Here is a 27,041-nt window from a genome sequence, read left to right on the forward strand (position 1 = left end):
GTAGGGAAAATTAACATAGCTCCATTTGGACTGACATTAATTTTCCACAAACTTAAAATTAAAGAATGAAAAAGTTTATTTTAAACCTCAAAATGTGAAACAGAAACTGAATTTTGAGAGATATTGCTCTTTTAAATACACTGCAAAATCCAGGCTGCTATTGAACAAGGACGACCTCTTTTGAAATATCGAGCTCCCTATATTTTAGATAATGTTCAAAGACTTTTCTAATAAAGGCATTGGACATTAAAAGAATAAAGCAAACACTGAATTAAAAAAATTAAATTAAAAAAAAATTTAACCCTATAAAAAAGATCATGACACAATATAACCTAGAATAGAAAGATACCTGCAGCATCTGAAAATGACTGTTTTAAAAAATAATTATCTTTATTATTTTTAAATTATTTGAGGTTTTGTGATTTAGTGCTTGAGTTTTATAAATGAAATAACCCAATTTGCACATATTATAATGTTCATTAAAACTAATCATTAAAGGGGAAAATACTCTACATTGCAAAGTACAGTTAGGTTCTAGATTTGCTGAAATTAAATAAATTACCACGTAAGAAATGTTGGCTATACTTTGAAATTAACACTGAAAATTTTCAAATATCTCTCTCGATAATTTTACCTAAAGTGATTTATTTTAAAAAAACAGTAAGAGCTACAAATTGAGACTAGCTTAAAGAGATAAAAGCCTAGCATCTTATTGTCCTCTCCTGATGAAAAAAGTATTCTTTTAATACTATACTTATCTATAAAAGACATATTTTTTCTTGTTAAAAAAAATAATTTTCTGCATTACTTAATAGGCTGGATCGAGGCTTAAAAAAAAGCACAATTATTTGTTTAATACAGTGTTACACGACAGAAGAAAAATGAAGAAAAAAAATTTTGCATCTCCTTTATGTTATTCACAATAGTTTGAGGCTTTCATTCTCTCCAGTTAGTGCAATTTATTTTTCCACACGTCTCAGCAGCAAACAATGTTATTTAGACTCTAACCTGGCACGCTACAACCTCTGGCCTGCCCTTGAGCCCCTCCACTGCAAAGGTCTCCAGGTGCAGTTTGGGTAGCTGCAGGGTGAAGTCATTCCTACTTGCCGCAGTCCGTGACAGCGAGATCTGATCTCTGACCTAAAGGGAAAAAAACAGCATCAATGGTAATTCCCCTTCAGACACATTAACTGGGATGAACTGGGTCCCCTTGAGCCCACTGAGTGGACTTGCATTGATCGCTGGACCTGAAATCCATGAATAAATTTAGGACTAATTGATTTTTCGTTGCAAATAAATCTCTAATTCGGAGTGCTGGGGGAGAATGTTAAGAAGAAAAAGCATCCTCCTGCTTGAAATGAGGGAGGGAAGAAGAGTCACTAGAGCTCTTCTGATCAAGAGGTTCTGAATTATTTTTCACTGTTGCACCCTGAAAAGAATAAGGAAAGAAGGAAAAAACAGCCACAAAATAAAAAACAAACAGTAACATCCTAATTATTATCACTTTCTTAATAAGATGTTTAATTTAACTGGTATTAACTGATATATAGAGAGATAGATACATATATAGATATACGTATATATATATATATTTGACAAGGTGATTATTAGGTACTAGTCTTTGAAAAATAACTTCAATAATTGGTATCCTGAAATAAAAACAAATATACTCGACACCCAAGAATACTTAAAAATATACCAGCAAGAGATTTGTTTGCCCTTTTTACTCTTACTAAACTTGAGTCTTATTGATTAAATACATATAAACCAACTTGGTAATGCAACTTCTAAATAAGATAATGGATAAAATCGGTAGTATTTGTACTCTATTTTAAGTATTCAGAAAAGTAACAATACAAACAATTCACAGATACAGGAAAAATACCAGTTCTCTATCCAGTATAGATATCACGTGGAGTTGATATTACACTGCCACCTTCTGGAAAAATGAGAAAATACTCCCTTTATGATACAAATACTAGATATAAAACATTCAGAAATAGACATTTTCATTTTTAATTTCCAAACAGTAAAATCCCTAACAATTCCACAGTTTAGTTTGCTTTTAAGATCAATAAATCTCATTTTTAATCATATGGATTAATGATAGTAGTTTTCATATGTAGGCATATTTTCTAACTATCCTTATGCCTGAATTGATTTTAAAAATTTATCTCTTTGCTACCACATATAAAGTCACAGAATAGAAAGAGTTTTTTATGAGTTTTATGACTTTTAGCAAAGGTCAAAATGGGTAGAACTATAGAAAATAACATTAATTGCTCAAGTAATTGGATTTAAATCTCTACTTTTATCTGAGCAACTTCAAATGTAACTTGGCAATAATATACGATAGAAAACCTGTCTTTCATTTTTCTTTTCTATATTGGCAACTTGTAAAACAGCTTAAATTATTTTTTATTTTACGAACAAACTATCATACAATATAATGTTTCCTTAAATCAGCAAATACATACAAATATATGACATATTTAATTGTTCATGCTTGTCTATTAAAATCCTTCTATTCCTAAGTTGATCTGAAGAATATCTGTCAATAAGTGAATGTCAAAGTTTATGCTGTAAAACATACACTATAATGCAATTTTTAGAATAGTGTGAGTATTATATGCATGATGGAGTTCCAATTCAGAACGTATGTTTATCTGTAACAAATATTCTCCAGTCTCTAGTCAGTATGAGAATGTTGTTAAACTTACCTAACATTATAGAATAAATCATATTTTACAAATATATTTGTTTTAGGTTTTATATTTTACATGTATGAATAACTTTTCTTTCTCTTTTTTTTTTTTTTTTTTTTTTGGTCACCAATGTGCAGTCAGATAAAAGAAAACATTAATGTGGATTAAGGTACTGAGAATTTATCAACATCAAACCACTGGTGTTTTGCCTTCTACCCTTCTGAACCATAGTCAATAGATCTAAATATTTTACTGCACCCTGGCCAATTCATTGTTTGATGTTTAAAAACTCACCAAGAATCAAAGAAAATTTATTAAATTTGAGCCCCCAAATGAGATACTATTAGCTTTGAAAGTCAAGTTTAACTGCGATATTGATGATTCTCTTTTTTCTATGACAAAATTCACTAGGGATATCCTGGATGTCAAAGTACAAAAGCAGATTGCGAATACGGACAAAGGCGGGTGAGGGTACTAGGAGCAATGTAGGTATAATCCACAACACAGTGCTAGCACTGGAGGTCCTTTAACCCTATTCACACCAGGTACTACACTTCTGTGAAGCTGGATGAAGCTTACATACAGGAACAGTAAGCCACATTTCGTATTCTCTAAATAAGCTTTCTGAACAAAATTAAGGTGGGGCATTTGGCATTTAAAACTGAAATTTATTATGAAATTAACATTTTCACTACAACATTATTTAATTTGGCAAACCAAAAATTCTTTATTTTAGATTTAAAAACTCAAAATGCAGCTGTTTTGCTAAACCTAATAATGAGTATCATAATTATATTATTTGACTCATGTGCATATGTTAATACTGTTATTTAATTATAAATTATCTGTCAAATGTTGACAGTGCCACCATGATATAAAATAGATGTAATATCACAAATATTTCTACTAAAATTTAAGAATTTTTTCCACTTTTAAATTACAGCAAAACTTTGAGAGCAGGCATCTAAAATGTTCTCCCAATATTTCTAGAAAAAGGTATTTTTTAAATCTTAAAAAAGGATTGGCTAAGAATGACTTTATTTTAATGGGTCAAGGAAGTGAAAGCATCATGTTCAGAGAATACAAAACAGTGACAGTAAGACAAGTAAAAATATAATGGCACAGCAAAGGAGCAAGAAAGAAACATGACAAGGAATGGGGGAAAAAATAGAGGGTAAAAGGGAGACTGGTTCAGAAAGAATGAAGAAGGCAAGTTTGAATTTCAGGGTGTGAACAAGGATAAACAGGGCAGAGATTCAACACAGAACATAGAAAAAGGACTCTCCCCTTATTGCATTAAATTTGTTCATGAAAAAAAAATAGAACAGGCAGGCTGAGAACAAAGCAACTAGAATCAGAAAAGAGATAAGTGGGATTTTTTTAGGAAATACTACCCATTGGATACAAAATGATTCCTTTCAAAAATGAGAATCTAAAGTAAGTTCTTTTACTGTCAAAAGTTTTGAATTAACGATATTAGAACAATAAAATTATTTTTTTCCCTTAAAGGAAAAATGTGTTCACTCTTTAAAATACAGATTTTAATGCAAATTAATGTTAAAATAACCATTGTCACCTGTCCATGGATTATAATTTTACATTTCAAATTCATTTTAAATATAATTTCAAGACAGTTTTAATTCTGTTTACAGCACATCATTACTTATCCTATAATTAAGATACTATACGCTTTTCATTGATTTATTTATAGATGTGAGCGATAAAAAATATATATACAATGTTTTTCTACTTCAACATTGCTAACAGCTCACTTTTAACATTTAATGAATTTTTCATAAAATTTCATAATATAAATCTCAATTGCCAAATTGTATACATTGTTATAACATTCTATAAAAGTTGTACAATTTCATATTTTGACAAAGAATAAAGATAACTATATTACTCCACTCTAAAATTTTGATTTTTAGAGAGTAGTTTACATTCTCCTTTTCTTATTAGTTTCAGAAAACAGATATTTCTAATAGATATACTATACAAGAGATGTACAGAGAAAAATAAATGAAACTTTCTAAGAAGTAAAATATTGTTGCAAAATATATATTTATTTTTTATAGCAATCTAGTTCCAGAATTCAGTGATTCATAAGATCCATGTTGTACTATTCTATTCCTTTGATTAGCCTTTACTTACAAGACACCAACCTGTTTTCTAATTTTCTATACTCCAACCATAACACCAAAAAAGCTATTTCTCCTAGATATATCAACTATTAAATTAAATTAGTCATTTTTAGGAAAGCTGTTCAACTCTCAAAATGTGAAGCTGCATCCTGTATCATGAACAGCTCTAAATTCCTCTGGACCCAATGTTCCAATTAAAAAAAAAAAAAACACCTCATGAAATGTACTACTAGCTATGTTTTTATCAATAATATACCAAGGAGAAGTAGCAAGTAGTAGATCAAAATTCCAGATACACTTAAGAACATGTGTAAGAAAATGTATATAATGCCTGCATCTTGAATGCCTAGGAAATGTAACTGATATTAGGATTCTACATCACATTCTTAATCTATCTAAAATTATATTTTTCTCTAATCTATTATTGTTTCTAATACTTCAAAATAAACATTCTTATCAGAAATATCCCATCAAATACAGACTTCTACAATATTTCCTGTAACCTCCATTCTTACCACTCTGTGTTAGTGTTTTACTTTGCTTCCACATTCCCTGCTTTCCTTTATCCCTATCCTTCCTCTGTACTTCCTTCCATATCCGTTGATACCTTGTTGCATTCCCTTCTCTATCCTAATTTTTTATCCTACACCCTTAGAGCAGCCTATGCCCTATTTTTCAACAAATGTAGTAAAGAGCAGTATGCAGTCGACTCACTACAGCCTAGGAACCAAATTCAGCCCACTGCCTGTTATTATAAATAAAGTTTTATTGGAACACAGCTATGGTCATTCATTTATGTATGTATGTCTTTGGATGCTTTCCTGCTACAATGACAGAGTTGAGTAGAGACAGAAACCATATGGTCCACAAAGCTTAAAATATTTACTATCTGGCTCTTTAAAGAAAACATTGGCCATCTCTGCCTTAGAGGTACAGAAGGAAAGACAGTATTTCTCACCATCTATAAAGTTTCTTAAAATGACCACATCTCACCAGAGAATGTATGAGCAATCTCTAGTAAAGTCAACCTTATATCACTAACACAGAGTGTCATCTCAGACACTTTCTGGCTCCTTTTTCCTAGTGTTTCATAAAATAAGTGTACTAACTCCTGATGTATTTTGAAGTTCACATAATCTAGTATACAACTTGACTGAGTCTCACTTTCCTGGCACAACTACTGATCACCAATTCTTATATCTAATCAACAGAAAATTTGGTTAAACAAGTAAAATAGTCATACTGGAGAGCCTTTTGTAAATAGAAAAACAAATGAATCCGCCAGTTAAATATACTCTGTAATAACACTAGTAGCAAGAAAAATGCTATTCATACAGACACTCTTAGTAAGTAATAAGAATGTCATTCCAAACTCACAAATTCTAGAAGGCAGTAGAAAGAGAGAATAACAACAACAACAAAAAAGATATTTAGACAGTTCTAGGACTCTGGTATGTGCCTAGTGATAAAAGCAAGGATTAAAGCATGCCAACACAATGGAAATGATATTCATGAACTAGATAGTTATAGCTTAATGGATATTTCTCACTTTCTCTTACTTTTTCCCTAACTATTTAATTAATGAAACGGATAGAGGACAATACTATCCCTATTAGTAATAATACCATTAATACTTCCAAAAGTACAACATACTTTTCAAAGTACTCTCCACACTACCTCACTCAGTTCTACCATCTACCTTGTGAAATAGCTATTGCCACCCTAATATGAGGCTACTGAATCCAGTGTTCTTAACACGAAATAACTATGCTTCTTAATATCTCTAATGAACAGTTAATATTTGAGGAAATTGTTTAGGATTTTGGTACCTCTTTCATTTTCCTACTTAAACAATAACACTAATTTTTTTTTTTCCTTTTCTTTGTCCCTTGTCTGGCAATCTTAGTAAAAGTATGTTTCATAAAAGGATTTTTGTGATAAGCGAGAGAGACGATTATTTAAACATCCTTATTTTCCTCAGTAGTTTCATTGGGCCTGCGAGCATTCTCATTCAATCATGTTTTCTCTACCCCCTGCTCTCCTCCTTCCCCAACACGCATACAAGTGTAACACTGAGAATCAGGTTACCTGTGCAGCAATCACCCTTATATAATGGTCACAATCTCACATGGAAGATCTCCAAACTAGGGTGTCCCAAGATATATGCAACAGTTCCTGCTGTGCTCCAAACCTATGGAAAGGAGACCTTGGCACTCTCTCAGCAGAAGCGGGCACTCCATTGGTGCTGCAGCAAGCACAGACACTCGATATGAAAAGAGAGATGTGGGAAACTAGCCTTCTTTCACTGGCAGGTTATTTAACTTCACCTACAACTCTGGAACAGAGCCAGAACTCTCCAATGACTGCCAGCTGCTGTCACCAGAAAAGAAGGCAAAATCCACCACCACAACCACCCCATGCATTATAGTTACATCCCAATTATGCAACTAAAAAACTGATCTCTTGAATCAAATTATCACGCTGGCTACATTCCAATTAAGGATCTGAAAAACTGAACCCTCAAATCAAATTATTAAGCTGGAACACAGAGTGATTTAATCATGGACAGTTTATAAAGGCACTAGACAGCAGGATAAATCTGTAGAGCAGGTTATATTTCACAGAATGTACCCCGCAAACAGATTGCTGTGACCTTGAGCTATTTAAAACACACAAAACCCATACTTGAGAATAGAGAAATGTATTTATGAACTGTTACAGTCCTTCACACAGAGATACTTTCTTTCCCAGGGTAAATTATTTCAACAAGAAAGACAGAGGTATGCTGAAATTAGTTATTTAGGTGTGTTTAAGCTAAAAACAGTTAAGCACTTGTACACGACATTCTGTAGTGTCTTATCTTCAGTTTGTCAAGGTTTTTAAATCCCTCTTGAGTTAGAGTACCATTTTTAGCTTGGCTAGGTCAGAATGACACTGAACAATATGAATGATGACACACAAGACAGCTATATGGACAGAGTTGTCATCAGCGAACCAGCTGTGCTAACACCTGTACGTCCTGCACAGCTGATCTTCAGAAGCAGGATCAAGAAGCTAAGAATGGAAAGGAGTTCAAAGATCATCAGTAACATTTTAGAGAGTCATTAATGAATCATTAAAAATTAGGTTTTAGAGGCAGGAGATCACTATTTCAATTTTTAAAATAGTGTCAGTTTCATAAATTAAAAAATATTCTATGGTCTTTGTATTACTTATAAATGTAGTAAAAAACTAAAAATCAAAGATAACTACGTACTGTCAAATACTCTGGTTAACCATTTTTAAGGTTATAAAATCACATTTAAAGATTTGGCTATGTAGAGTTTTCACTTGTCAGATCCTGTTTGACTCTATTCCGTTCCACAATTCACTCTAACAATAGAAATAATCATCTTTCTATTTTTCATAAGCATCAAACTAGCTAGTACTTTTATATTCATTGTTAGTATGCTTCTATTTCCTAGAGACAGACATTCTTAAAATTAAATTTAGGCTTTCTCTTCTAGCTCTTGATTAGGCAAAGTAAATACACACACTATTTTTAGAAATCAAATAAAGCAGGTCACAATATCAGCAAGACTCGCACTGGAATCTAGAGATGGCTTTAGTTATCTTTAGAGACTGGGTGATGATAAAAGTTTGACTCAATCAACAAACATTCATTATGTGCCCGCTGGGTACCAGGCACTGTGATGGATGCTGAGGATATAAAAATTCAGGTAAAGAATTCCATCCCTCAAGGACTTCAAACTCTAGCGGCATAATTAATCTCTCAAAATGCATTTCCTAGCCTCCCACTTATCTATAATGTCTTGTTTCTTCTGTCAATTGCTATATCGCTTTCTTTCTTTGCCAGAAAGTACTACGTTAATCAATCTCAAACCTTTATCTGACTCACATATCCTGCTGATCACTCCATATTACTTTAAACTCAGTATTTCCAAAACAAAACTCATCACTGTCTCCCTTTACCCTACTGAAAAAAGCAAACAAATAAACTTGCTCTTTTGTACTTCTAACACCAGTTAATCTCACTACTCACACTGGGAATCACCCTCCCTCCCCTTATCCTATTTTACTAAATATGCTATTTTACCAAGTAAGTTTCACATCCTTTCCTCAACACCACCTACCATCACTATCCTGGTTCAGATCTTCACCAGCCCTCATCTAGCCTACAGATTCATGGCTCTTAAAACCCCTTTCTTACTCACTACATCCAGTCTGCAAATCTGCCCTACAGAGTACAAATTCAATAAGGAAATCTGACCATATCACTCCTTAGCTACACCCTAGTTTATTCCCAATTGTCTCCATTAAAACGATTCAAGGTTCTTGGAATGGCAAAAAAGTTCTTTCAGGACCTGGCTTCCAGCTGCCTCATTCAGCCTCATCTCTCATACTCTCCTTGCATTTAATGCTCAATTGAGGCTATCTGGCTATTCATGCTTCCATGCACTGGCACATGCTACTCTCTCTGCTAGAATGCCTTTACCATCTTTCCTCACACTTCAAAGCCCCATTCAGGCATTAATTTTCTCCTAAGAAACCTCCAGCTCACTCTTGGGTTTTCTAAGTATGTCTCATTGATGAATCACCCTATCTAAATGGATATAGACCTGCATCTTATGGATGCATATTTACCATGGTATACTGGAATTATCTGTGTCTCTACCTTGAGGGAAGGACTAGGAGATATATATATGTATATACACATATATACAGATACACACACACACACACGTGTGCACACACACGCACACACACATACACAGTTTCCCCAAGGAGGGTACAGTTTCTGGCACATAATATACACTCAAAAGGCATTAATAGGCTCAACTATTTATAGTCAATATTGTGTTTTATGACGGCTTAGAAGTTTTAAATAATTTTACTACAGAAACAAATCCAAAAGGGCTTCAGCAAAATCTCCTGTGACTCACTGGTTATTGTTCCAGTGTCATTTCAGCCTGATAAATTTAGAGAATTCATATATGCAAGGTCTTCTAGACAGTCTTTTGAGGTTTCTGAATTATGACTTCCTATTTTACCATTTAAACAATTTACTTAAAAGGTATTTAACACCTCTCAGTAAATGTTCAGTGACAACTTTAAAGTTTATAATACACTACGATCATACATAGGAAACATTTCAGGTAATTTTACCAAACTTGTAGAACTCAAGCAATCTCTAAAAGAATCCAGCCATATTACTAATTCAACAATTACAAAAGAAAATTACTACCAAAAATGTTCAGATTCTTCTCTACATTCAAATTTTACCCAAATCTACTTACTTTCACCCCCAGTTATAGTAAACAAAGACATCTCTCTGCCAAGACCTTTGTAAGTGGAAACAAACAATTAACTTAATTTTCTCATACCTAATCCTAAGTAATCCAGGCATTATCCTATCTATCCAGTCACTACCTTATCCTGAAAATAATTTCAATATAATTATTGTACTTTGACTCCAACACAATAGAAATGTTTGAAGAGGCTCTTAATTTTTAAAAATTTCAATTCCTATATTATCTATATTATCAGTAACATTAGAAGGTTTTTGCTGGTAAAGTTATTAGTAAAATAAAAGTATATAATAGTAGTGTGATCTTTCCATGCCACCATAATGGCACACGTGAATCTCCGGCCAATGCACTCAAGAGCATCAACAATGTTGCAAAGAGAGGTAAATGTCAGGTTCTTATTAGGCCGTGCTCCAAAGTCATCGTCTGGTTTCTGACTGTGAAGACGAAGCATGGTTACATTGGCAAATCTGAAAACACTGATGATCACAGAGCTGGGAAAATTGGCTAAACAAGTGTGGAGTGATCCGGCAGGTTAAACAAGTGTGGAGTGATCAGCCCCAGATGCTAAACAAGTGTGGAGTGATCCGTCGGGTTAAACAATCATCAGCCCCAGATTGGATATGCAACTCAAAGATCTAGAAAAATGGCAGAACAATCTGTTCCCATCCTATCAGTTGGTTTCACTGTCCTGACAACTTTAGCAGGCCTCATGGACCATGAAGAAGCAAGACGAAAACACAAAGGACGGAAAATCCTGGGATTCTTTTTCTAGGACTGTAATAGATACGTGCAAATAAAATGCCTCAATGGAAAAATATATATATATATTAGTGTGTGATATTAACAAAAATGTGGAGGAAGGAACTCCAAAAGCCAGATCTTCCACAAAAGCAGCAAATAAACTGGCAAAGTTTATTAGAATCATCTTTTTCAGAACTCTGGAAACTAAATGAAATATTATGGCAACCAGACAAAAGCTTAATCAAGGAAAAAACATCTGAATCTCGGTATTTAAAGAAATCTGTTGAAACACTAGCTTTCCACTAAATTAACAGAAGATATTTCAGTGGCTACACATGACAAAGAATACAGATTTTACGAAATTAGTTTTGAGATGTCACTAACCAAACAACCACTACTAGAGTAGCCAGTAACAATGAACACTAGAGATGGGGAAGAATTTGATTTCCAGAGTTGCCACATTGTAATATTCAGAATATACTTTATTCAACAAAATATTATAAAGTATGCAAAGAAATAAAGTATGATCCATACACAAGAAAAGTAGAAATAAGAACCGTCCCTAAGGAAGCCTAGATATTGGATTTACCACCAAATAACTTTAAATCAATTATTTTAAATACTCTTTAAGAGTTAAAGGAAATAATGTGCAATGAACCAAAGGAAACCAAAAAGGGAAAATATAAGTAAAGAGATAGAAAGTATAAAAAGAAACCAGATAGAAATTTTGGAGTTGATACATTCAAAGTACTGAAATGGGGTAGGGGGGAGGCAGGGAAGGGAGGCACTGTCAACCAATAATTCTATATCCAACAAAAATATTCTTCAAAAAATGAAGGAGAAATTAAGCCACTTCAAGCTACATGATAGCTGAGGGTACTCATTCCTACTAGACCCACCTTAGAAGAAATGCTAAAGGTAGTGATTCAGTCTGAAATGAAAGGATACTAAAAGGTAACTCAAATCCACATGAAGAAATAAAGAATACTAGTAAAGGTAACTATATAGGTAAATATGAAAGACAGTACTAATGTATTTTTTGTTAAAGACAGTACTAATGTTAATGTCTTTTTTCTCTATATGATTTAAAAAACAATTACATAAAACATTAATAATAAACTATGTTGATGGGCACACAATGTATAAAGATGTAATCTGTGACAAGGACAACATAAATGGGAGCTAGAGCTATATAAGAGCAAAGTTTTTGTATACTATTAAAACTAAGTGGGTATTAATTCAAACTAGATTGTTGTGAATTAAGACGTTAATTGTAATCCTCAAAGCAACCACTAAAAAAATAACTAAAAATATGTAGTAAAACAAAAGAGAAGAGCATCAAATGTTATACTAGAAAAGATCTACCTATCACACACAAGAAGGGAGAGGACTAATACAGAAGCTGAAGAACAATATAGATAAACTACATATAGAAAAAATGGCAAAAGTCCTTCCTTATCACCAATTACATTAAAAGTAAATTGATTAAACTCTCCAATTAAAAGTTGGAGATTGGCAGAATGGATTCAACTACATGCTGTCTACAAGAGACTTATCGTAGATACAAAGACACAGATCAGTTGAAAGTAAATGGATAGAAAAAGATTTTTCATGCAAACAATAACCAAAGGAGAGCTGAAGTGGTTATATTAATATCATACAACTTAAACTTAAAACTTTAAGACAAAAAATTTTATAAGATACAAAAAAAGATTGTATAATGATTAAAAAGTCAATCCACCAAGAAAATATAACAATTTCCTGATATGTATGACCCTAACAACAGGATCCCAAAATACATAAAGCAAAAAGTGACAAAACGGAAGGGAGAAATAGTTGAACAATAATAGTTGGAGACTTCAAAATCTCACTTCATTAATGGATAAAACAACTATACAAAAAGATAAGCAAGGAACTAGAAGACTTGAACGATACTATAAAACAACCAGACATAACAGATATATGTAGAATATCCAACAAAAGCATAATACTCCTTTTTTATAAATGTGCAGTAACATTCACCATGATAGACCATATTCTGGACCATACAGCAAACTTCAAGAAAAAGTTTAAAACTTGAAAGAATTGAAATCCAGCAAAATATCTATTCAAACCATACAGAATTACATCAGAACTCAACAGTAAAAAAAATATGAGAAAAATGCCCAAATATTTTGGAAATTAAACAGCACATTCTTAAACAATAAATCAGTCAGAGAAGAAATCACAGGGAAATTAGAAAATATTCTGAGATAGATAAAAACAAAAACACAATATAGCAAAACTTATAGGATGCAATGAAAACTGTTCAGGTGGAAATTTACAGATGTAAATACCTACATTAAAAAAAAAAAGATCTCAAACCAATAACCTAATCTCTGTCTTAGGAAAGTAGAAAAATGAAAGTAAACTAAACCCAAAGAAAACAGAGGAAGGAAATAAAAAAGATCAGAGCAGAGACAAATGAAAAAGAAAACAGAAAATCAATAGAGCAAGTCAAGAAAACCAAATTTGGTTTCTTAAAAAGATCATCAAAATGGACAAACCTCACCTAGAAGTACCAAGAAAAAAAAGATTAATGAATTACTAAAATCAGGACTGAAAGTGGTGATATACTACTGACCTTACAGAAATAAAATCAATTCTAAGAAAGTGAACAATTGTTTGTCAACAAACTAGATAACCTAGACGAAATAGACAAATTCCTTGAAAAATACAAACTACCAAAACTGACTCAAAAAGAAAGAGAAAATGTGAATAGGTTGACTTTGCTAAAGAGTTTGGAATGGATACAGCCATTTTTACCGGACCGTGAAAGAGCCTGAACCATTCTTCTGTACTACTCTTAGTTTCTCCAAGACAGTGAAAGGCCACTGGATAGTCCAAGGTGGCCAGAAAAATAAACCTGTGAATGCTGGCATGTCTACATGCTAACCTTCTGCACCAACCTGAGTACTTCAGGAAGATTGTCTGGGCCACTTCCTTATAATCCGTTTGTTCTCACCCTTCCTAAATTTTCACATCAAGCTTTAAAAATAATCGATAATTTAAAAACCACTATATGAACAAGAAATTTCTAAAGACATCAAAATTATTAACTATTAATTTTAAAAGAAAAAAAAGCCATAAAGCAAAAGTAAATCTACAGTGACTGTAGCCCAATTCTAGAGATATCTTTCTTCCCATATGATACTAAAATCAAAAGATGAATTGCAACTAAAAAACCATAATTGTCCAGTTGGGAATCAGTTTTTATTATATTTAAAATATATATTTTGACATTCTTATAAGGAAAGGATAAGGTAACATTTATACTTCATATTGATCACAGTTTTTCTCTGATGTCAATATCCATTGCCTGAGACATCTGCCATTCAACATTTTTTTCCTCTAGCTGGGAAGATGAACAAATAATTGGATTTCAAAGGCAACATTAACTGTATAAAAGGTATGACACATATATACATGATTGATTTTTCCTATCTCAAGCACAAAAAAAAAGTCTCTTTTCCTACAAATCTAAATTTCAAATTTCTAGCACATATGGGACTATATTTAAACTATACTGAATGGCTAAACTTTTTTAAATTGAGAGGAGGAGAAATGATAGTTACAAACAAATATTACTTAAAAAATAGCACTCAGAATATTAGATTTTTTTTTCAAAATGCTTTTGGTGATATGAAATAATGCTAGTAACTTTCTAAAATACCTAAAAGAATACACAGGCTTAGCATTTCCAAATTGTAAAATGTATTAAATATTAGTATGCTAATGTTTATTGAATATCTCCTTAAAAGGGTTAGTTTTTAGGGTATTTTTAAGTGATTTGCAAACTATATTATATAATAAATTGATTGACAAAATTTTTCTAAATATGATTCATTCATGAATTCGTATGTCTTTAGTACTAGATTTATATTTTCAACAAAGTATCAATTAAACAATAACAGAAACACATAAATAACATTTCTCTATTTTTAAATAATGAAATAGTGAACACATCTTTGAACCTGAAGTGCTAACAAAACATGAAATCAGTTAATACATTAAGTTCTTAGTAATATCATAATATCCTTATTATGCTGCTTATCATTACAAATTGAAAATTACCTTATAGAGAAGTAATCAAATTTGAGAATAATATAACACTAAATATGTTAAACATCTACTTTAAAAATACATTTTTATAAGAACATAAATTATAACTTGAAAAACATTACTGCCTAGTTAAGGTATATGAGTACTGCCAAATATAATACATTATGTCTCTTTATAAATATACATATATAGGATAGTAGGTTTAAGAGTTGTGAGAGGTTAGACATTGTGGTCAAACATTTTATCATTATGAGACATTTAAGAATCTTAATGAGCTCTGGTTCATTCAGCAAAGACCACAAATAATTCAAGTGCAATTATACCAGTTTGGGGAAACCATTATTTTCATAGTTTTATCAAGTACATAAAGTGAATTCAGAAAAAAGTTATGAAATAAAGCATTGTATAATATAAATTTTCAGTCATTTGAAAGGATCTTTTTGTTATTTTTAAAGAAAGTACAAAATGAATTAAAGTGCTTTGTAGTTAATAAAAATAATGACTAGAACAGTGTCATAATACGAGTTAAATAATATTTAAGAAATATTACAGTACCTTATGAAGCATGTTTTCTACTGTTCTCATATGATTAGCAACACATTCTTTGTCCCTAGAAAGAAAGATTGTGTTAGTAAAATCCAACTGTAGTTAGTAAAATTACAACTGTTACACATTTTGATATGTCACTATTATTGAAAAATAAGGGTTAATTATCATTGTACTCCTAAAAGTATAAAACCTTACTATATTCGCTGATATATTTACACATTTAACTCTTATCTTCAGTTACAGATTAGAGGGAAAAAAATCTTAAGGACATTTTAAGTTAAAAAAGTGAAAAATGAAGAAAGAAAAACAAAATTAGGGTTATATTATTGATTAAAGATGTGCTGAATGGGCTAAACTTTTATTCTTTTGGTTTCTAATGAAAAAGAATTTTGAAATCTTACTGGCAGGGATACATTAAAAGTCCCTAATATGCAAAACAATGTTTTCTTTCTATATAGTCTTTTTTTGCTATAATATTTACACACAAACCATCAATGACCTTGAATAGAAATATGCAAAGTTACTAGTTTCTTCTATTAGCTTTGTATATTAAATTTGCCCATAATAATTTTTTTAAAGTTTGGATGAGAACACTGAAGACTAAAATTTAACAGTAAATAATAAATTGAAAATTGTAGGTAATATATTAGCCTTCCAAATTTCACAGACAAGCCAAATTCCTGAATTAGCAGCAATGTTTGGAAAATACAATATGAATCTGGAGGTTTTATAATCTTGTTTTCCTTAATCTCTGAATTTTCAGTTATAAGACACACTAGAAATTACCTAGGCTTAGTTTCTCATTTGACATGAGGTAACTTAAGACAGAATGAAAACAAAAAGCTGATTTCATCAAACTTACATATATTTTTCAAATGACAAATACATATATCTAATATGGTATGCAATACTACAGAGCTTTACAATTTTCAAAAAAAAACTATTGGTGGGTATTCAAATATGCCAAATTTGGGCCTTGTATAAACTGATTTTTTCATCGCGTATGGGCAATTTCCCAAGCCCACTGGCAAAGCTGTGGATATCCTAAGATTGCAGATTCCCTGTCTGTGATTTACTTTACAGACTACATTCATATTTCATGATAAGCATTTAACAAGAGTTTGTCTCAAAAAAATCTTAATTAATACATATTTTGGTAAGTACAGGAATCCAGAATTCCAAATTTAGAAAACAATGAGTTTATTAAAATTAGATGTTTCTTTAATCCATAAATAGATTTTCTTTAAACCATGCTGTTGTACAAAGGACTGTCTTAAAGTACTCTATGTAATTTAATGTGGGGAACAAATAAAAATACCCAAGAGAACTGTTCAATTTGAACTTCATGTTGTATGTCAACTTGATTACCTGGTAAAAGGGAAAACACTCTCATCACATTTACATAGTTGCCTACTCTGAAAACTGTATATATTTTCTAGTTAACATATTAGAACATAGAGCTATAAAATTAAATGACTTTTCCATGATCAATATGTTTTTACTGCACGTAAAAAGAGGCTATGATACACATGTTGATTGTATACTAACTTAATTTCTTTGTGGAAATATCACTTGCAATATTAGTATATTATAATATATGCATAACAAAATATGGAGCGCAATGGGGCAGAAGGGGAAAAGGAATATGTGATAGAAAAAACTGTACAAAACTTTTAAATAGTCTTATATTTCGCATTAATAAAAACATGGTTTCTAACATGTAACACTGCAACAGAGCCCTAAACACACATACTTAGTTAGAGGTTATACAGAAACTTACACTTTTCTGAAGTTTCTCAATAAAATATACATTTAGAATGTTAAGAGTTTTCTTTTTTGAGGATATATCAGAGAATTTCAAAGAGAGACAGCTGTACTTTTGTTTTCTAACACTGTATTATCCAGGGCTAAAACCCGGAGCATGAAAGTAAGAATTGATCTTTTGTCTGTTTTAAGTGATCTCCCCAAGGTCCAAATGCTCACTTGGCTGCCATGCGGAGGGCACTTTCTGCATCATGGATGTTCTCCTCCAGTCGACGCTTGTCCTGCTCCAGCTGGGTAAGATGTCTATTGAGCTGACGCAGAGATTGATCTTTTCTTCTCAGCTCCATCTTTGCCTCGGAGAGACTCTGCAAGCAGACAGAAAACAGAGTTACTTGTCGGCCCTGATAATTAACTTCAATTTATGCCATAGGCTATTAAACAAAGAAAGATACAGACTGACTGAGAAGTAGACTTGGGTCATTACACATCAAGGTTTAACAAATTTTCTGCAAAAATTTTACATACTTACTAATTAGAAACGATAGAACTGATAAGATTTTGAAAAATGTTTAGCTACAAAACACAACTCCATTTTACTTTTTAAAATACTGCAAGGCAAATATATGTTATTCTTACTAAAACTATCTGGTTATAAAAATCTCCAGTTGCTTTTCTTTTAATGATGAAAAATAAATATTTCGGGGGAAAGTAGATGAAATTTAGAATCTATTAAAAACCAGAACTACACATGCCCAAACTGTGTATATGATTGAGAAGAAGGGGGATTATGATACCTGTAAGAGTATAAAGAACCCGAGATTTAAAAATACCATTACTGTCTTTATAAATATACCTATAATAGTTGCTATAGACAAGTAAGTGGGCAAACTGGACTCCAAAATAAAATTCACTTACTTTCCATAAATTACTCTCATGTCAAGAATAGCAACACAATATGATCAATATGCTTCAAGAGAGGAAGGTATAAATAATACTTGCATTTTGAATTATATATATTCCATAAATATTTTTCTAGTCACGGAAGTATAAAATCTATTGACTGATATTTGGTATTTGTTTTAATCTGAAATATTCATTTAGAATAAAAATATTAAGATGCAAGTATACAACTTAATTTTGGAACTTTAAGGCTAAAAGTCTTAAAATCAGAAACTCACAATTTAAAGGAGAATTTTCCAGACCTCATTTAAAATTCTAGGATGTAAAACAGTATGGGGGGTCAGAGTATCTCTTAGCACTAAAACTCTTTTCATTCCTTTGCCTATGACATTTCCAGAATATAAGCTTATCAGTTTTTCATTTAAATTTGTTGGACAGTGAGCTGAATAATTGATTGCATACATATTTTTTCTACTTGCTCAGAGTTTAGCGACTCATTACTGTCCACAACCGCACTTCAAATATCCAGTAAAGAATAACCAAAATGTGATAATTTCATGTTTAAAATTCTTCTAATAATATTCTTTTAATGCATTCACAATGGGTAGCATAAAAAAATCAAGCTGCCTGCATGGAGCTAAAGCAATTCATTCTAAATGTTAGTGAATTGAAAGCAATCATCAGTCAAATCAGGTATTTTAAAATGTTAAGGTTTTAAATTCAATATTTCACTTTTCAAACGGTCAAGTTAAAAATAAGCAAGTTAAAAAAAAGCTACTTGTCAGATATTATATTTTATTTTAAATCTTTAGTATTAACAGATCTTTAAGAACATCTAACTATGGAAACAGTCACTGATTCAAACCAACTTCAAAAAGATAACAAAGAACAGATTTTAAAAGCCGTGGTAAACCTACTTATTTTGTGCCAATGTTAAGATATTTAAAAGCATTTAAAAAAATGAAATCCATATTTGAGTCTTTTTTTATCCAGTATTTCTGACACCTCTCAGGTAATAAAAAATTGCTATTTTTCAGGTATGAAGATAAAACTAATGATCCACCAACAGTTACACATAAAGCTCGAATTCTTTTCCAACAGAAATAATAGATTTGTGCCAATCCATTCAAATTTTCTTACTCAGTAATTCTTATGACTAGAAGTGGATAATTATGAGGAGTATTCAGGATATCGTCCCTAGCCTTGTACAGACTGAAGCTCACTTGTCCAATCTGAGTGAACCCATGACCTTGGAATCATTATAAAACCACACTTGACTTTTCAGCAATTCTACGATATCCTTTGAAGATATAACTCATAAAATTAAAATTTCCACTATATGTCTCCATCTTTCATTTTCATCTTTCAGGGGCAATGGCAGGGAGCCACCAATCTCTCCTATAGCTTACACTGTTTCAGAGGGGTAACTGAATCATCTATTCTAAGACTGAAATTACAGAAAATGAACAAAAAGTAGTATAAGCAAAGTGATATAGATCATACTTCTATACTGTAAAAATGAAGAGATAATACAGGTTTTTTTTAATCATAGTTCTATAACTTATAGACACAGAATTCCCATTTTCAGGAGTTGAGGGACATCACAATGGAACCTCTATCCATCAGTGGGTCCAAGGAGATATGCAAAAAACACCAAGACATAAAAGTGATCCAATAATATGTCTTTTCCCTAATATTCACATTTTTTGTTTTTGTTGACAAAAGTACTTATCTTTAAAATCCTAACACTGAGCTTTCAGGAAAGAAAAATATATTTATATATGTGTGTGTGTGTGTATATATATATATATGTGTTATACATATGTACCTATATCATATATAATATATGTTATATATATATAAAATTTTAAGTTCAGCTTTTCTTTTCTCCTATTTCGATTTATCTAATTAAAACCCATGATAAACTTTACGGACTCTAATATTTCTGACTGAATGACTGAAACCAAGAGGGTGTGCCTCCAGGCAGCAAGGCAACAATGATAAGCAGCAGGTTAGCCACTAATTTCTCAACCAGGGTAGATTGTGAAAGTGTGATGTTCTGATATCCAAGAAACTGTTCAGGAGAGAATAGGATAAATCAAGTTTAATAACTCTGCTCCTAATTGTTCCCCCAATGCTCAACTCTAATTACTTGGAGAACTCTCTTGACTGTCACCTGATATTAAGTTGTTGGAGGCTGAGCCTGGAACAGCAAGATAATCAATAAACATTTAGTGGGGAGAAGAATGAAGATCCTGTTAAGCAGTGGGAACCTGCAGCACCCAAAGCCCTTCTGCTCATGAGAAAACCTATGGGACAGCCATAGTGATTGCAAAGCAATAATCCAAAGCACTGTTTTTAGGCCTTGAGGCCTTTAGGCAACAGTACATTTGAGGAAAAAAGGTTAACACGGTCACCCTAATTACAGCCCACTTTCACATACTTCATATATAAGCGAAGACAAGCCAATTAGGTAGAAAGGAAGATAAGGGAAGTTTTATTTGTATACTAATTAAACCCCTGATGAAATTAAAGGAAAAACATACAGCTCTGTAATTGTGTCTGAGAAAGGTCACTTCAGGTTCAGTTATCAGAACAGCACAGCCTTGAGATATTTCACTTAATCCACAATACAGCCCTCATTTTGTACTCAGGTCTTAATATTTACCAAAAAAAAAAAAAATTCAAAGCCTGATACTGCAATTATCTTTAAACTGTTGTGAACAATTTTAGAAAATTAATGCTAAATATGATAACAAGAGTTTTTAAAAAGATAGAGAAACAGTCCAGCTATACAAGAACCAATTTCACAATATTAATTATTTATCAAAGATTCTGAGTTTTCACTTTAAATCCAAAATGTTCTAAAGCAAATTTTTACAACAAAATCCTAAACTAACTGTATTTTAAAAGTTATTCTGCAATATATTTATTGTATTTCTTTTTAGATAGTGATATTATTGCTCACCTTCATGTACACCTCTCACAGTCCAGGACAAAAAAGCAAAAGCTTTCAGTAAACTATTCTTACAAGAATATAGTTTCATACCTAATTGTTTTCCTCAGATGGTCTTGAAAAGCTATTTATTACTAAGGAAAGCTGCCAGATGGATGGACACCAAGGAAGGATAGTCGTACACTGCTTAACAACAGGGATATATACTGAGAAATGCATTGTTGGGTGGTTTTGTTGTTGTGCAAACATCATACAGTATATTTACACAAACCTAGATGGCATAAACTACTACATACGTAGGCTATATTATGTAGCCTATTGCTCCTAGGCTACAAAACTATACAGCTGTACTGAAACTATGTTACTGTACTGAATATTGTAGACATTTGTAACACAATGGTAGGTATTTGTGTATCTAAACACATCTAAAAGTAGAAAGAGTACAGTGAAATACAGTATAAAAGATAAAAAATGGCACGCCTGTAAAGAGTATTTGCCATGAATGGAACTCAAAGGGCTAAAAGTTGCTCTAGGGGAATCAGTGCGTGAGTGGTGAGTAAATGTGACAGCCCAGGACATTACTGTACAATACTGTAGACTTTATAAACACTGTACACTTAGGCTACACTAAACTTATAAAACAACGCAAGATTAAATCAGGCACAAGAGAAAATGATGTGATCAAGAGACTCGGTAAACACTTGATATATGAGGCTGCTGACTGCGAAATATGGCATATTATTTAACAGCACTTTTTTTTTATAAGTAGAAAGAGTCCTTCTAAAATAATGATAAAAAGTATAGTATCATATTTAGGGGGATCATTTATAAACTATATAAATGTCTAACCAATGTACTTTATACCTGAAACTAATAATAAAATAAATTTTTTTTAAAGTATAGTATAGTATATCATAAATGTATAACCCAGTGACGTAGTTTATTATCGTTATAAAGTATTGTGTACTATACATATTTGTATGTGCTATACTTTTATGTGACTGGAAACACAGTAGGTTTGTTTACACCAGCATCACCACAAATGCATGAGTAATGTGTTGCACTACAACATCATGATGGCTACATCACTAGGCGATAAACGTCATTAGGTGATAAAAGATTTTCCGCTCCATTATAATCTATGGGACCACCATCGTTTATGAGGTCTATTGTTGACTAAAACATCATTATGTGGTACATAACTGTAGTTAAGTACAGGGAAAGCTTAGATATAGAATACATAGTAGATATGAATATTTAAAGACCCACACATTTTTAAGTGTCTTTTTTCTTATCCAAAGTTTCTGAAGTTTCTATAATAAACATGTATTACTACTGAACAAAAAAACTTTTTAAGTCACACGTAATTTCATATTTCTAAAGCTCTAAATGTTTACTAAGACTAAGAATTTTTTAAATAAATTATAAATATAAATTGAAATTCTATTAGTTTGCACCTATGAAAATATTCTATGTAGTGGAACCTTTTCCAAATAACAGTTTTATTGAGCTCTGATTTACATAGCACATAATCCACCCTTTTAAACAGTACAATTCAGTGGGGTTTAGTATATTTACAGAGTTGTATAACCACCACCAGTGGAGAGCTTTTTTGAACAGTTCTTTCTTTAAAAAAAAAAAGCGAAACTTAACAAAATAACATGGTTACCTAAATACAGTATGTCTCATTTCAGCAAACTCTAATTTTAAACTACATATGATATATATATATACATATAAGAAGTTTATAATTTCAAAAATATAAATTTGTAACATGAATTCCCTGAATCAGAATATTTGATTAATAAATGTAAATAGTACATAAGTTAAAGTTACCTGGAAACTGTGCACGACTCCTCAGTTAATATTTCCAGATGTTAAGGGAAGCATCCAACATAGTTCCTTCTCACAGGGGTACAGAGTCTTGGTGCTTTAGACCATTAGGCCAGCCAGGAAGACCGAGCACTAGGGGATGTCACTTTTATAGATTTTCTTTTGTCTACTGGGAAATATCTATGGATCCACATTCCTACAGACTAAAAGCTAATGGCTTATTCAATTTGGTATAAAAGTTAGTCATACAAAATGAAAGGAAAGACAACACACATGTTATAAAGAACTAAGCTACATTTCCTAGGTCAGGGGAAAAAAATATCTACAACATTTTTTTTTTAATTTACTGCTGTCTAAGTTTTGAAATAACATTCCTAGATTGTGATAAACTGTAAAACATCTCAGGGAACTAAAACTAATGCTGGAAAAGGGAATAGCATTGTCTTCGGCCCTACTATTATAATGTGACAGCTAAAAATTATACTAATCAAGAATTGAGTAGCTGCTGGGTGGGTCAAACTATGCAGATTGCCAAAGAAAGTATAAAGTTAAAATGATACAACTACCAAGTTTACAACCGAGTACACAAGTTAGGGATGAAACTAAAGAATAGTTTACAATAAAGCTTGAAAATCTGTGAGAGAAGCAACTAGAGAATTTACAATAAATATAGAATAGTAAAAGGTGCTGGTATGTGGTAAAATTACTAAAGGAATAGATTTTCAATCTTTCAAAGTTCGGCATCCTTAGGGACACTATCTTTTATTATTTTCCAATAATAATCCTATGCAGAAGATAGGTGACATATTTATAAACTGAAGCTGAAGATCAAATAACTTAACCGCTTTTGGGGTTGAACAATCCTAGTAAGAACTCACATGTCTGGTAAGACAACAGATGTGGAAGTGTCCTATAAACTGTAAGAGGCTACATAGATTTACTATACATAATGCGATACTTACACTTCTACATATAATGTCATCACATGGTCTTCTTTAAATCTCTACCAACATGTGGCCACTTACGTTTCCATATTATTTTTACATCATCATTTATATACATGTATGTATAAACATTTTTTTAAAAAATAACTATTTCTATCATACTTGAAAAAAGATAAAAGGAAATAAAAACAAGGTTAAAATAAGTTACTTTTATAAACAGGCCTTATGGTAGGTGATTATAAAAAAATGGTACAAATGAGCAATGAAAATTCACTTTTAAAATTTCAAAATATGCTGTAAGGTTTTATTGTAAAATCCCTTATGATTATTGGTATCACATTCTCACATGTTCCTTTAAAAATGTCCTCCTAAATTCCATCAGTATAAAAGGAAAAAGTTAATCCTCCCCAGTAAACTAACTGAAAGTGATCAATAGGAAAATATAATTCAAAGAAAAAGAATCTCATAAAAGTACTTAAAATATATTGAATGCTATTTGCTCTAAGCCTTACATATATACTACAAAACTCTGGTAGACTAAAAGTGTTAGATAATAATGAGGTAAAGCGAGAGAGAAATAGTTAAAAACGTATTCTAAATGACAAAAAGGAGGATAATAAAGAGAATCATAAGAGCCCTCTCAACTAGAAAATGCATCCAGAAAAGTACAGAATAGACAAGCGGTTGCTACATTTATTGTGACACATGACATGTAAGCAGTAATGTGGTAGTAATGTTTTCTCAGAGTATAAAACAAATTGCATTGAACTGTCCTACAGACCTTAGGAGACAGGAACTAGCTGCAGATAACAACCATCATAATAAAATCAGCCCTTATCTGACTTCTAAGTTCTCTCAGTGAATATCTAAGAAATACAAGGGGATAAAATACACAAAGATTCTTCTGTTGGACCTTATCAGCTACAGACTACTCAGCAGATTCCAAAAACTTCACACAGTTGAAAATCCTAGCTATGTGAAGATCCAAAAATTTGCTGAATTCCTTGGCAATAATTTAAATAAGTGAAACTATGAGTTAGGTTGTACAAATATATTTAGAATTAAATGTTGTTTTAAAATCATTTGAGAACTACCTAAAACAACTAAGAATTTGAAAAAATATGAATAATTTATAAAGAGCTTCATATAGTTGGATTCTTGACATTTTATAAAAAAATAAATGATTCAAAAGAATTTTTCAATTTCAAGAATTCTTTTTGTGATATAACTAATAGGGTACATAACCCTATATAATAATTAAAACACACTCACATTAAAATTTCATTGTACTATAGAATTTAAATGACTATCTCGAATATGTCATATATTAAATAATATTAATGATAGTAAATCAAGTAGCAGCTGAGTAAAATTCAATTATTTAAGAGAATTTGAAGGTCAAATATAAATTAGAAAAATTAACAGGTTCTTTTAGACTTAAATATAAACAAAATGAAGTGGTATTTTTCCTTAAAAATTTATTCATTGGATGAATTTTTGTGTATTAAGTATTTTAACACTGATTTCCATCTTAAGTTTAGCAGTATATGCATGAAGGAAAAAATTCTGAATAGCAAACGTTTGTTAATTTTCACTATCTGGAACATTCCATCTTTGTATGAAGGCACTACTAGGCCTGTTCTTGAACAATACCTATCATCCTATAAGTGCTCAATAAATGTTTGCTATTATAATTTATTTCTCCCAAATCCTGGGGGCAGAGAATAGCTTGAGTGACAACTAAACCATATCCCTCATCATCATCATACAAGCATTTTATAGTTATATTCATAGCCCAGTGAGGTAAACTGCATTGGCATTCCTAATACATGCAAGGAAACTAAAACTCAGAGAAGTAATGTTCCTAAGGTCATGTAAATACTAAATGTGAAAATGTGAACCCAAGTCTTCTAAATCTAAACCCTTATTCTCTTGTATTAAAAAAAAAAAAAATGTATTTTCATTCAACTTGGTCCTGAATGAAACCGACCTCTGCACTAGTACCCAACCAAAGAAATAACAACATATTCCAACATGCAAGAAAATCTGGCTGTTTTGGGTTTCTTTAGAATATGTCATCTCTAATGTATCTCCCCCCTTCAGGGACTTTTTAAGGGAATAAAAACAAATGTAAACAGTTTATTGAATTGGGAAGACTGAAAGCGCTAAAAAACAAAACAAAACAAAACAAAATGGCTTAATTATTTTTCACTAATAAGTTCAAATATCCCGTTACATTTCCCTAAGAAATTCCTAAAGATATTTTTGTGGCTTTATGTGCTGATGTTAAAACCTAACTAACCTCAACATAAGATGTGAGTCTAATTTGTTCATTTAACATACATTACATGCTTATCAATGTCAAAGCCATAAATAATAATAACTAGCACTTCCTAAATATTCATTTTTAGGCCAGACATTAACACAATTAGTTCTCATAACAACTCTATGAGGTAAGTAATACTATTATTCCCATATGATAAATGAGGAAACTGAAGCAAAGTTCAAGTAACTTGCCTAAGATTACATACAGACAGTTCAAAATGGGGCAGTCTGACATGTAGATAAACAAATAAAAAAATATACTCCTCTTAGAAATGAATTCCTATCTAGAAAGATGAAAAGAAGTTTAAAAAGCAGCTGATACTAAAGCTAAATGGTCAGTGTTGAGCATTCTTAGCAGAATGAAATGGCATGTTCAGAGAAGTCCAGATTAGGTACGGCTGAAGGAAAGCTGCTACTGAGAATGACAGGAGAAAAGACTAGAAAGGTACAGAGACCATATACAGTCAGAAAATTAGATTTTTAATCTTGTAAATGATGTGTATATAGCGTTCCAAACAGAGTTGCATCAAGATATCTTAGTGGGCCTCCAACCCCCACCCTTCTTTCAACCAGAATTTGCTTTAATGTTTTCTATGAACTTTTGTATAAGATTTTGTTCAGAGAAGGGCTCTATGGCTCAGTATTTGGCAAGTAAATTGTCATAGAGAGCCATGGGAAGCTGCTGAAGGATTCCCAGCCATGGAGCAGCATTCTCTGATCTCTGTCTCCGGGATCATGTATACAAACTATAGCTGCCAAAATAAAATAAA

At 31.7% G+C, this 27,041-nt stretch overlaps 1 protein-coding gene and 1 pseudogene across 1 annotated transcript in view; one reads left to right on the forward strand and one right to left on the reverse strand.

Annotated features, from left to right (window-relative positions):
- Nucleotides 1–27,041, reverse strand: part of CCDC171 (coiled-coil domain containing 171) — a 256,342-nt gene that overhangs the window by 68,599 nt on the left and 160,702 nt on the right. Inside the window, exons 23-25 of the mRNA XM_025051395.1 lie at nt 17,533–17,678; nt 15,556–15,610; nt 1,009–1,140 (exon numbers count right to left, since the gene is read on the reverse strand). Coding sequence (XP_024907163.1) covers nt 1,009–1,140; nt 15,556–15,610; nt 17,533–17,678 — 333 coding nt within the window. The remainder of the gene's footprint in view (nt 1–1,008; nt 1,141–15,555; nt 15,611–17,532; nt 17,679–27,041) is intronic.
- On the forward strand, nt 7,778–10,930 carry LOC102878837 (annotated as a pseudogene).

The sequence above is a fragment of the Pteropus alecto genome, unplaced genomic scaffold (genome assembly GCF_000325575.1).
Source record: "Pteropus alecto unplaced genomic scaffold, ASM32557v1 scaffold95, whole genome shotgun sequence".
In the NCBI taxonomy this organism is placed as follows: domain Eukaryota; kingdom Metazoa; phylum Chordata; class Mammalia; order Chiroptera; family Pteropodidae; genus Pteropus; species Pteropus alecto.